We start from the raw sequence: 13,388 nt of genomic DNA on the forward strand, positions 1-13,388 counted from the left end.
TAAGTCTGTGGAATACAAGTTTACTTTTTATATTTTGTGTCAGCACATACCTGCCGTATAATCTCAGTCAAGAATCTTACCCTTTCTGTACCTTTGTTGCCTCATGTGTGAAATGCTTTCATGGGCTTTCAGTGAAGACTGTGGTAAAACATTTGTTATCAGCTATCTTACTATCATTCTGTATCTGTTTCACCTGTTACGTCCTGCCTCCAAATAAAACTGCAATGAGGATTTTCCTAAACCCAGTTAATACACAACTGTGTTAAATAGGTACACATTCTTATGACTCTTTTTTTTTTTTTGAGACAATCTTGCTCTATCGCCCAGGCTGAAGTACGGTAGCACAATCACAGCTCACTGCAGCACTGCCCTCCTGGGCCCAAGCAATTCTCCCACCTCACCTTCCCAAGTAGCTGGGACTACAGGTGTGTGTCACCATGCCCGGCTAATTTATTTTTATATTTTTTGTAGCGACAGAGTCTCAGTATGTTGCTCAGGCTGGTCTTGAACTCCTGGACTGAAGTGATCTTCCGGCCTCAGCCTCCCAAAGTGTTGAGATTATGTGTTGAGCCACTGTGCCTAGTAGGACTCGTTTTTATTATTTTTTTAAGATATGTTGCCCAGGCTGGGGTGCAATGGCCATGCACAGGCACAATCATAGCATACTACAGCCTCAAACTCCTGGCCTTAAGTGATCCTCCAGCCTCAGCCTCCCAAGTAGCTGGGACCACAAGCACATGCCACCATACCTCGCTTTGACTCTGCTTTTGATTTAGTCAGTATTAGTGGGACTGATGTTAAGTAACTTAAAATTTCTGTCACACCTATCAGGTATCTTATTTCATGTTGTATCATATAATGATTCTCTTCTCTTTCCAACATGTTTAAATGCTTAAGTTTATTGAGTAAGTACATCTTCTTCCATTAACTACTTCAGTATTGTGCACAGTAAGGAAGTGATGTGAATCAATAATGACTTTTCAATATCCAGTCATATGACATTCAGCTTGACTCATTCTAACTCCTTTTAAGCTCACAATTCGGTACTTCATTTTTGAAAGAAAAGATGTATCTTGAGCACACAATTTAGTAGTTGGCTCATTTTAAAACTGTAATGTTAAAAGAAGAATGTTAAACATTCCCCTCTGAATTTACTCAACTTTTTTTTTTTTTTTTGAGACAGGGCCTGGCTTTGTCTCTCTGACTGGAGTGCAGTGGTACAATCATGGCTTACTACAGTCTTGACCTCCCAAGCTCAAATGATCCTCCCGTCTCAGCTCCCAAAGTAGCTGGCACTACAGCTGCACACCACCACACCTGGACAATTTTTGAATTTTTTTTTTTTTGTAGAGATGGGGTCTTGCTATGTTGTGCAGGCTGTTCCCGAAATCCTGAGCTCAAGGGATCCTCCTGCCTTGGCCTCCCAAAGTGCTGGGACTGCAGGTGTGAGCCACCATGCTTGGCATAGTCAACATATTTTAATACAGCAAAATGGCCTATAAACATCTCATTCACTTACTCATTAAGTTTTTAATAAAAAACCCACTAATGGAAACAAAGATTTTTTAACGCATTACTATAGTCCCAGCCACTGGAAAAGCTGAGGTGAGAGGATCATTTGAGTCTAGGAGTTCAAGCTCAGCCTGGGCATCATAGTAAGATCCCATCTCTGAAAACAAATTTTAAAAAAAATTTTAACTCCACTAATGAACAACAGACTTCATGTAAAATTTGGAAATCAGTAACTTTCTAGACTAATTTATTGAATAATCTAAATGATGCCTTTTACAAAGGATAATTCTAACAAACATAGAAAAATATTACTGTATTTGGAAATTTCAATTTGTGTAACTTCAAAAAACTACAAATTAAGCTGAATACAGTGGCTCACACCTGTAATCCCAGCACTGTGAAGGTGCTGAAGCAAAAGGATCACTCGAGGCCAGGAATTCAAGATTAGCCTGGGCAAACATAGTGAGACCCCGTCTTTACAAATACAACAACGAAAAAAATGTGTAATAAATTTTTTAAAAGTGCAAATTTAGCCTGGACAACATAATGAGATCCCATCTTTACAAAAGTTTTAAAAAATTAGTCAAGCATGGTGGCTCACATCCATAATCCCAGCTACTCAGAAGGCTGAAACTGGAGGATCGCTTGAGCACAGGAGGTTGAGGCTGCAGTGAGCTGTGATCAAATCACTGTACTCCAGCCTAGGGGACAGAAGATCCTCTCAAAAAAATTATTTTCAAAAATGCAAATTGAAAATTTGGGTGAAAATACGAAAAACCACATCCATTACAAGGAACTAAGTTTAACATAACCCCTAAATGGCCCTATGATTTCCATTAGAAAAGTGTACTGGATTTAAACAAAACTAAACAGGTAATATCATTCACACAAGTTTTTCACTCTTTTATAGCGTTTCAATATTCTTCTCATTACTAGAGTTATCTTATATACCTGAATGTTATGTTGCAAAAAAAAAAAAAAATTAAAAAATAAACTATTTAAAAAAGCCCAAATATTGTATTATTTACATGTGATTACAGAAAACATTTCCAAATGGTGTATTTTTTTAAATAATGCAATTTTTCCAACACTTTATACTTAGTGTATACAAAAATACTAATGATCTAGAACTAATTTTCTAGTAGAGTAACATACATGAAATTACCTACATGTCCTAATGATTCTAAAGTATTCATAGAACCACTGTGTATTTTTAACTTACGCTGGGTGACTATTTTAAATACAAACCTACTCCATAATGTGATCTTTCCAAAGTAACAACAGCTAAAGGATCTTATATACAATCTGAGAATCCATTATTATAACTAAATTTGTAGGGAACTGCTTATGACTTAGTTACATTCAAGAACAAAGTTCCTGATAACTTTATATTCATGCAGATAAGTGAAATACTGTAAAAAAAACAAAAAAATTAGTATTTCTTTCCCTACAAAGAAGCAAGCAAACAAAAACAAACTAAAAGTGATTATCTGGTAAAAACTTGGTATAAAGACAGAGAGTAAGAGCTGCTTGGCTAACTTAGAAATTAAATTTACTTAAATGTCTACCTTAAAATGTCTAAGGTATAGGAAACATCTTTAGGTTTTCAATTCAGGACAAATGTTTAATTTGTTTCTCCATCAAAAAAGACACACAATATTTTCTAAACAGAGAAAATAAGCTATGAATTGAATATTGAAAATTTTAAAGTATTTCAAATAACTGATTAAGAATGTGTTGTATACATAAAACAATTGTTTAACAGTAAGACTTTGTATTAATAAGCTGCACAACAGACAGAAGTTTATTCCTCCAACTATGAAGTACTTGTTTCTGGGCATCCAAATTTTCATAAACCTTGAAGTGGGCACTGATGCTGTAAATGTAATCCTAAAATAATTTATCTTCCTTCAAAAATCTCTGCCATCGTGACTTTACATACCACACACACACAAAATACCTGGAAATAATTCAAATGTATAACAATAGGTGTATGTCATACATAAGAATACTATACAGAGTTTAAAAAGAAAACTAGATCTACATTGTTAACATGAACAAATATTCAAAATGAATGTGTGAAAAATGCAAGCTGCAGAATACATGTAAGAGTACGATATCAACTGTGTAAAGTTTAAAAACACACAACAGACTACATATTATTTATGGATACATACATATGCAGAAAAAGTATAAAAGCATGTACACAAAGAATACACATCAACTTCAGAATAGTGGTTACCTATGTAGGGGATGGCAAATGTAAAGAACGGGATGGATACAAACAAGCTTTAACTCTATCCATAATGTTCAATATTACAAAAGTATTTGAAACAAATATGGCATAACGTTAACATTGTTAAATCTGGTGGTGTTACAGTAGACACCCATTATTCTCTGTACTTTTCAATTTTAATATATTTCATAATAAAAATAAAAACATTCACAGAATAAAAAAAGCTCAAATCACTGCTACCATTTTCAGATTAATCAGGCATGCTAAAACACAACACACATTTTCTTTCCCAAATAAGACAATAAATATTAACAGAAGATGTTACATAATTGGCAATGTACACTTTTATAAGGTATCCATTGATTACTATATTAAAAATACACAACAATTGAACAGCAGGATTTAATGCTTCTACTTCAAAACCTCTACCTTTACTTGAGTCAAAGGATTTAATTTCACACCACAAATAGGCTTTCCTTGCTTTAAGAGTATCCCTTTGAATTTTGTTTTATGTCATTTCCCTTAAACATGACTCAGAACAAAAGGTTTCGTGTACAAGGTATAGAAGAGACTTGACTAACTACAGTTAAATAATACTAATAAATACATCTTAGAATAAACCAACAGTGGATCAATCCAAAAATGGTAATTATCACCAGTACAAAAACTTTCACTTTTCATTCTGAAACTTTTAACCTGCAAGAGAAATACACATGATCTCTGTTTACCAAACATGTTTTTTTCTTGTCAGGAAAGTTTTCCCACCTTTGTCAGATTAATACTTCCTTGACCACAGATGAAGTCTTTCAAATTAAAGATAAACAACTACTTGCCTGTTGTTTCTGATATGCAGTATTTGGATTTATCTTTGATTCCAAGAGTAGTGATCCTGAAAGATAAAAAATAATATATAATGAGTCTCAGATGATAAAACCCTGAAAAAAATAAGAATACACATTAAAGTCGGGCACGGTGGTTCACGTCTGTAATTCTAGCACTTTGGGAGGCTGAAGCGGGCAGATTACGAGGTCAAGAGATCGAGACAGTCCTGGCCAACATGGTGAAACTGTCTCTACTAAAAATACAAAAATTAGCTGGGAGTGGTGGCGCGTGCCTGCAGTCCCAGGTACGCGGGAGGCTGAGACAGGAGAGTCGCTTGAGAGAGAGACAGGAGGCAGAGGTTGCAGTGAGCCCAGATCACGCCACTGCACTCCAGCCTGGCAACAGAGCAAGACTCTGTCTCCAAAAAAAAAAAAAAAAATTAAAAAAACACACACCACCCGCAAACTTTTCATGTCTTTTTACCCAGTTGGACATCTTAACAAAATGTATTCAAATTCACATTTTCTCTCCAAATCTAGGCTTCATATTTAATCTAAAATATTTCACCCAATTCCCATACACCCTTAAAGAAAATATTCATCTAAAACCAACATTCAAACCAAGGAATAAGGAGACTAGATGACTATTAAAATTTTATTGAAATAAAAATTTTAAGGTCTAAATGACCACTTCAAGCCATTCTTTTTAACAAAAGTTGTTTTATTGCATTCCCAGTTTAACAAATAATGCAAATTACAAAACAAAATCATGACAGGGATTAAATACTTAGTGTAGAAATTACAGTGCTGCATTTATCCTTTTCTCGTGAAGAACAAAAGAATACCTTCTGTAGAAATAAGTGATAACTATTTAAAATAAAAGGGAACAAGCAAGAATACAAAATATGTCAAGAATAAACCTAAGATTGTTTTTCTAACTGCCCATATCAGTTGTTCAAATCAAGTCCAGATTACACTATAAAAGGCATTTTAATTACGGCTCTACATTTTGTAATTTAAAATACTTCACATGACTACAATAAACCAAAGAATACAGCAGTTTACAACCCGCTCTGGTGTTCCAACTTGCTTAGATTGTAAGGCATTCACTTTCTCATAGAGCCTTCTACAAAGGCAGCCCGAAGAAATCCCAGACTAAAGATGTATGTGCTTGTGTGTCCATGTATCGTGGCAACAGTCAGCAAATACAGCCAGGAAAAGGTGCCTTTTGGTTTTCCCCAACACCTGTCGACTGTGGCACCTGGTTGGTACAAGTGTTTTTTTTTTTTTTTTGGCTTGTTTTGTTTTTTAACGACACTCGGAAAGAAAAGTTTCGCTAAACCGTTTGTACTAGACGTATAATGGATAAGAAAATACAGGAATAAAGGGGGAGGAGGGCGACATCAGTACCTAGTCTCTCACTAGTTCCTCCCTTCTCTCTCACACTCTCCCCTCTTTAAAAGAGGAGGGACTGGAAAGGAAGGAGTCCAATCCTTAAGAGGGATGGGAGGCGGACAGAGTCTCGGTCTCTGAGGATAAGTCCAGTCAAAAGTACAGTAGTTTGTTTTTGCCGTACACAAGAGTCAGCTCAGAACCAACGCGCTGTCCCGAAGTGGTAGCAACGGTAACGGGCCCAGGGCCCTAAACCCCAGGCTGTGCCCGGATCAGAGGCACTATCCCCTATTCTACGGTTCCGATAACCTTACCGTCGGACTCTGCCCGAACGAGCAACGACATCCCCTTGAGCTCCTCCACGTAAGTGGAGGAGACGTGCCCGGTGCCTCGGTCGTCCCATTGCCGGTCTTCGTTCAGGGTATAGACCTTCACTCGCCGCCGCGTATCCGACATGGTGGCTGCTGTCTCCACCGCTCCAGCCGCCGCCTCCTCGCTCACCTCGTCCGCGTCCCTCACTCTTGGGAGACGGTAGACGCGATAGTGGCGGTGGCGGCGGCGGCGGCGGCGGCTCCAGAGAGGCCCGAATTCACCATGGCTTCAAAGGTTCAGCCGCGAGAAGGGGTGACAAGAGCCACTGAGACCCTCCGCCCGGACGCCTGGTTACCTCTCACTTCAACCCCGCATACACCCACCCTCCCGTCCCTTTGCCCCACAGGGCTCGCTCGCTCTCCCGCCGCCGCCGCCGCCGCCGCAGTAACTACTACAGATCCGCCATCTTGTAACCCGACTCTCTCTGCCTTTCTCTTCCTCCTCCAGCAGGCTCGCACGGGCTGTCCTAGCAGGGGCTACGGCGGCCGACAAGTCCCATGAACAGCACCTCCGCTTCCGCACGCGCTTCCCAGGCCGGAGTGCTCGGCGCTCTCGCGAGGAGGGGTACCCGACTAGGGCGGGAGTACTTCAGCGAGACTTCCTCCTCTTTCGGCCCCGCCTTCTGGCGCGGGGTCGCAATTGGGCGGGAGGTTCTCGCGATCTCCCGGTTCCCGCCTGAGCCGCGAGAGGCCGCTAGGTGGAAGGCTACTGCCGTTCTGCACTTCGTCGGGTTGTTGGCTTGCAGCGCGGTGTGACGTTCCGAGCGACTCAGCTCTGAGGAAAAAACAAAGCAAACGGGGGAAGTACGTAGCCTTGAAGCGGAGTAACCAGGGACAGAAAGGAAGGAAAAGTGCTTTCATACCTTGACGGAAGGAAGCTCACTCCGTCCGCCTGAGGGGGAAAAAAAAGTTTAAACCTTTCTGTGAAAAAGAAAAAACGTGGAGCCCTTTCAGCCGAATGGAAGCCCACTAAACCTCGTTATGGAGTCTGTTACAATTAAGCATTTGCCCAGGAATTGTCTATGGACACAACTCTCCAGGCAATCCGTGCAAAAGTGTGTTGACGAATTCCTGTTTCCCGCAGATCGCCTCACCGTTAAGGCTCTTAGTAGCTGGCGATTGAAAAGCACAATTTCCGCTTCATGAAAATACAGTGCTCTTCTTGTTTTTGTAACCTTGCAAAGTAAATCTGCAGATAAGTTTAGGGAAGTGGCGGGGAGCTACTTTCCTAACACATCTGTGATTTTTTTCATACTTCTGAGTTTCTCGTGGGCATTTCCTGCGTTCTCTATAGGGGTCTTCTGCACTGAATAAGGGAAGGAGGAATTCTCTGCATTGAGGTTATTATCGAACATTGTGCGGTGGATATAGTCACGCGCTGGGTCGTAGTAGCGTGTCGTTTATTTCAGTACCAGCTCGCTCTTGGTAGAATCCCTTTATTCGTTTTGTTGTTGTTTTTGATAGTCTCCTCTCTGCCGCCCAGGCTGGAGTGCAATGGCGCAATCACGACTCACTGCAGCCTCAGCCTTGAGGGCTCAAGCGATCCTCTCACCTCAGCCTCCCGAGTAGCTGGGACCATAAACGCCGGCTCCCCACCCCCGCTATATTCGTTCTTTAATATAGTCTCTCAGCTTGTTCAGCTGCCACTTCTGTGCAGCTGGTTAGCCAGATCGGTGAAAACCAGGCGAGAAGCGCACACTGACCCTGCAGTGCATCTTGGGAGTTGTAGTCATAACAAATCAATGGTCTTGTTAAAACGTGCTTATGTTTTGACCAGATCCCTTATGTGTGGACGCCCTTCAACGTGGGTCAGTGTACAGAACACATGCTGATAGAAATAATTTCAAAATCTGGATTCATCGTTTTTTTAAATCTACAGGAGACCTCAGAAAATGTACTAAATCATCATAATATAGTACATAACAATAGAGCCAGTTAATCGATGTGATGAATGTGGACAAAATGTATTTTGACCTTAGAGAAAATAACATTGCTGCCTTGGAAGAATCAGAATGCTTCACACAATTTTTGAGCCTGATGTTAGACACTCCAGCCTTCTGTCCAAGCCTCACCCTTTGGTTATTCCTCAGGAAGACTGAACTTGGGAAGAGGATTATGCAGACCCTGGAGTCAGGCTTGGCTTTTGGGGTAGGGAATTCTAGAGTGCCCACAGCATGGTTTGAAAAAGGGAGAGTGGGCTACACGTGGCTGCAGTCCCATGATTCCATGGATTTCAGACCCCTCCAAAACACAGGGCCTAGTGCTTGCCCAAGTCTGAGGGCCCCCCACAACCACATTTCCCCAGCAGATGTTCTTTAATTCAGGCAGTCATCAAAGTTCCACTTCAAAGAGCTGTTAACCAAATAAGCCCACAATCTTCCTTTTTTGTTGTTGTTTTGAATAAGTAATGCCTTTACACATATGAAATTAAAAAGACAGGCTGGGCATGGTGGCTCACACCTGTAATCCCAGCACTTTGGGAGGGCGAGGCGGGCGGATTGCCGGAGGTCAGGAGATCGAGACCAGCCTGGCCAACACGGTGAAACCCCGTCTCTACTAAAAATATAAAAATCAGCCGGGCGTGGTGGCGGGGGCCTGTAATCCCAGCTACTTGGGAGGCTGAGGCAGGAGAATCGCTTGAACCCGGGAGGCAGAAGTTGCAATGAGCCAAGATTGCGCCACTGCACTTCAGCCTGGGTGACAGAGTGAGAGACTGTCTTAAAAAAAAAAAAAAAAAAAAAAAGCAAAGGTATATAGTGAAAACGAAGTCTTCTTTTTTAGTCTTTGTCTCCTGGCACTCATGGAATTTTCCTCTTGGAATCACCTCTATTCCATTTTCCTGTGTATGTTGCCAGAGCAGGGCTGGCTTCATGGAGGTGACCTGTACAGATAGGCACTTGATTTAAGTTTTGCTATCACTAACTTGAAATTCAGAAGTTTCTGAACAAGGGCCCTGCAGTTTTATTTTGCACTGGGTCCACAAAGTATGTATCTAGTCCTGTTCCAGAGATATTCTATGCATATACAGGTAACTATATATAAATGTGTATGTAGTGGTCCAGTAGTGGTCCGGGGCCTGTTAGGAACTGGGCAGCACAGCAGAAAGTGAGTGGCCGGGGAGCCAGCATTTCGGCCTGAGCTCCGTCCCCTGTCAGATGAGCAGGGGCATTAGATTCTCGTAGGAGCAAGAACCGTATTGTAAACTGCACATGCAAGGGGTCTTAAGTTGTGCACTCCTTATGAGAATCCAACTCCCCCCTTCCATGGAAAAATTGTCTTCCACAAAACCAGTCCCTGGTGTCAAAAAGGTTGGGGACCTCTGTAGTAGGCTATGCCATCTAGGTTTGTTTAGGTGCATTCTATGATGTTCACACAACAAAAAATCACCTGATGATGCATTTTTCAGAAAGTATCCCCATTATTAAGGGACACATGACTGTAATGGAATACTATTCTTTTCCTTCCTTTTTATTTTATGTATATTTTGTGGAGACAGGGTCTCTACATATTGGTGCCCAGGCTGGTCTCAAACTCCCGAGCTTAAGGATCTGCCTGCCTTGACCTCCCAAAGTGCTGGGATTACAGGTGTGAGCCACCATATCTGACCCCCTGACCCCCACTTTTTTCTTCTTTTTTTTTTTTTTGAGACACAGTCCAGGCTGGAGTGCAGAGGCGTGATCTCAGCTCACTTCACCCTCCGCCTCCCAGATTCTAGCGATTCTCCTGCCTCATCCTCTTGAGTAGCTGGGATTATAGGCAACCACCACCACACCCAGCTAATTTTTGTATTTTTAGTAGAGATGGGGTTTCACCATGTTGGTCAGGCTGGTCTCAAACTCCTGACCTCAGGTGATCCACTTGCCTCAGTCCCCCACAATGCTGGGATTACAGGCGTGAGCCACCGCACCTGGGACAGCCTTTTTTGGGTCAGTGTATGTAGAGCTAACTCATTCTACTTAATGGCTACATAGTATCCCACTGTGATAGCCGCAAGAGGCAGACAAATCCTAGGCAGACAGGGGCAGGTCCCTGGTGAAACCATTCCTTCAAGCCGAGGACAGTTTAAAGGCTAGCCACAAATCCAGGATAAATCCACAGACCGGACTGAGAACCTCTCTTCCCATTTGGTGTGCTTTCTTCTGATTGATCCCCACCCTTCACCTATTTTACACATACCTACCCTTCCCTAATTGTTTTTTTACACTGTCATGCCTACCTTTGAGTGGTGCCGTCGTTTTAGCCTTTTTTGCATACTCACAAACCAATCAGCATGCACTCCCTCATTCTGAGCCCATAAAAGCCCTGGACTTAGCCACACTGAGAGACCATCTGACTTTGAGTGAGGGAACACCCTTGCATCCTTTCTTCCCTGAGAGCTGTTTCATAGTTCAAATAAAACTCTTCTCCACCCTCCTCACTCTTTGTCAGCGTAACCTCATTCTTGGACATGGAACAAAAACTCGGGACCCACCAAACGCAGATACAAAGAAGGCTGTATACACTGTGGCCCTTTGCCCTCTACTGGTGGAGGGCAACCACTCCACGCAATGCGATGGGAAACAGCAGTGGGGCAGAGCCAGTCCTGAAGCCACGGGCCCGAGTGGGGCAATGGGACTAATAGAGCTGTTAACATGCCACTGTCCATTGGGCTGCAGACGGTGGAACTAAAATAGCTCTTAGCATACTGTAACACCCCCTTCTGGGCCTTCAGGGTCATGAGCCCCCGTTTGGGTGCCACCACATTTCCCTCAATGCGACACACCTGGTCCATCTGCAAGCCCCGCGGAGAGCCCACTCTTGCCCTGCACTCACTCACACACTCCCTCCTGCCAGGGGCTGAGGCCGTGGTGGCTGTAGGATTCGAGTTTGAGCACAAGCCGAGTAGATGGGGTGTTGCCAGCCAGAGGTCTCCGGGTGTCAAAGTGGTCAAGAAAAATCCTGCATCAACTGTATAGATGTACCCCAATTTATTTAACTTATTTCTTGTATATTTGTGTCATTTCCAATGGTTTGTAATTTCAAACAATAAATGATTGTGCAAAAGTTGTTTTATGGGTGCCAATATCTTTGTAGGTTAATTTCCTAGGGCAAAGTTTTTCAACCTAAACACCATTGACATTTGGGGCTGGATAATTTGTTGTGAGGTGCTGTCATGTGCATTATATGATGTATCCTGTCCACCCCTATATATTATGAAAAATATTTCAGTGGCCAGAATCCTTTCAATGACTTAAAAGGCCCTTTTTATCCTGCTTCTGCCTACCTCTCCAGCTGCATCTTAGAACCCAAACAGTCTTTTTTTCAGACTCATGCCCACGCTTGCTGTAGTGTCTTTGCACAGGTATTCTCTTTGTCTGGAGTTTTCTTCCCCACCAATCATCTCCTAATAACTCCCATTTTATCTTTTAAATGTTGCCACTATTATCACTTCCTTGGAGGATCCTCCTTGGACTCCCTAACTAGTTCAAATCCCTTGGGTGTGTGTTTTTTTTTCCTTTGACAAAAGCCACATTCGAACAAATCCCCCTTGGAATGTTACGATTGCCAAAAAATCCAATTTAAACTAGTTTAAATGATAAGAGAATTTATTGGCTCACATAAATGAGAAGTCTGAAGATAAGGTGAACCTCAGGTTGATTTGATTGAGTGACTTAACAGTATCAGCAAGAACTTGATTTCCTTCTGCCTTTCAATTTTCTTTCTGCTGTCAGATTTATCCTAAGGCTTACTCCTTTTGTATCATAAAATGGTGGCCAGGAGCTCCCAAGGTTATGTAGTTCTTTGTCCATATCAAAAGACAGTTTCTTTCACATATTTCACAGTTTCAATGTGATTAAACTAATTTAGGTCACATGTCCACCCCTAAACCTAAAGTTCTGTGGTATAGAGAATGTCAAGCACTGATTGGCTGGGGCAAATCAGGGCCTATTTATCCCTGGAACTGGAAGTTACATTAATCCCACCTAAATCCCATGAATGTTACTCTGTGAGGTATACGTAAAATTGATACTAGGAATACAATCAGAGAATCCATTATATCCTGTTACACACTCATAGCACCACGCACCCTTCCATTGTAGCAGCTGTCATACTTGTAGCTTTATATTTATTTGTATGATTTCTGATTAATAACTGTCTTCTCATCTAGATGAAAAACCTCTATTGGTCCAGGGAACTGCATTTTTTCTCACCATTGTATCTCTAGTCTAGCATAGGGTGTCAAAAATAGCAGGTTCTCAATAACTGTTCAAAGAATGAAACTTTCCTTAGAAGTTTACTACTCAATTTGACATTCCCTTTAGCAGGCAATTTAACAGCTACCATATCAGACTTATATTACATCTTTGAAAGTCCCAGACTGAGATCTCTAATTTCTATCTCCAGGCAGTCAGTTCGTGACACACCACTGAGTAAGATTCATGGAATAAATCTGACCATATTATATTCCCTTGACATCTTTCAAGTGTTCCTGATTTATTTTAGGATAAAGTTCTTTATGACGCCATTCAAAGCTCTGCATGGTTTGGTCCCTATCTGGCTTTCTATTCTCAAGAGCAAAACTATAGACTTCTGGCCTTCTTCAGGGTGATCTTTCTCTTTCAATCATAGTCCCTCTCCAACCACTCACCAAATATCAGTTTTTAGAGGTCTTTTCTCTTGCAGGGAGTAGAGAGGGGGCAGTAATAGTTTATTCAGGGATTCCCCATATCCTTCCTGGGTGAAGGTATTCTAGAAGGAGGCAGAGGAAGAAGGCTAGAGGTCCCACTGTTTGGCATTCAGGCTTTCACTTAATGCTTACTTTAGCTCTGCTTCACAATCCCCTACTATCTACTGTGACTAATGTTCTGAAGTCAAGAGTCTCTCCCATTCTAGAAAATAAATCAGGATCCTGGGATGTGGTGGTGGTGTTATAGGGGCGTGCGTGGGTGAGTGTTGTGGGTATGAGTGTGTGTGGGGGGGTGGCAGTCCTTTGGTTATATGGGACTGGGAAGTAGACCCAGGGCTGTAGCTGTTCTTTATGTAGGCTTTCACCTTTCCCCAAAATTTTCTGCCCTG

The 13,388-nt window shown here is 41.9% G+C and overlaps 1 protein-coding gene across 12 annotated transcripts in view; it reads right to left on the minus strand.

The window, feature by feature from the left end:
* The window catches only part of LOC105465058 (protein phosphatase 4 regulatory subunit 3B), a 72,293-nt gene extending 65,419 nt beyond the window's left edge, over positions 1–6,874 (minus strand). For 4 of the 12 annotated variants that reach the window (XM_071076717.1, XM_071076722.1, XM_071076719.1 and 1 more), the window contains exons 1-2: positions 6,276–6,871; positions 4,582–4,637 (exon numbers count right to left, since the gene is read on the minus strand). In XM_071076717.1, coding sequence (XP_070932818.1) covers positions 4,582–4,637; positions 6,276–6,417 — 198 coding nt within the window. In that variant the 5' untranslated portion in view covers positions 6,418–6,871. Of the gene's footprint in view, positions 1–4,581; positions 4,638–6,275 lie in introns of all 12 variants that reach the window. The other 8 variants (XM_011713288.3, XM_011713283.3, XM_071076721.1 and 5 more) reach the window with 6 other exon arrangements.
* Positions 6,875–13,388: the final 6,514 nt, after the last annotated feature.

The sequence above is a fragment of the Macaca nemestrina genome, chromosome 13 (genome assembly GCF_043159975.1).
Source record: "Macaca nemestrina isolate mMacNem1 chromosome 13, mMacNem.hap1, whole genome shotgun sequence".
In the NCBI taxonomy this organism is placed as follows: domain Eukaryota; kingdom Metazoa; phylum Chordata; class Mammalia; order Primates; family Cercopithecidae; genus Macaca; species Macaca nemestrina.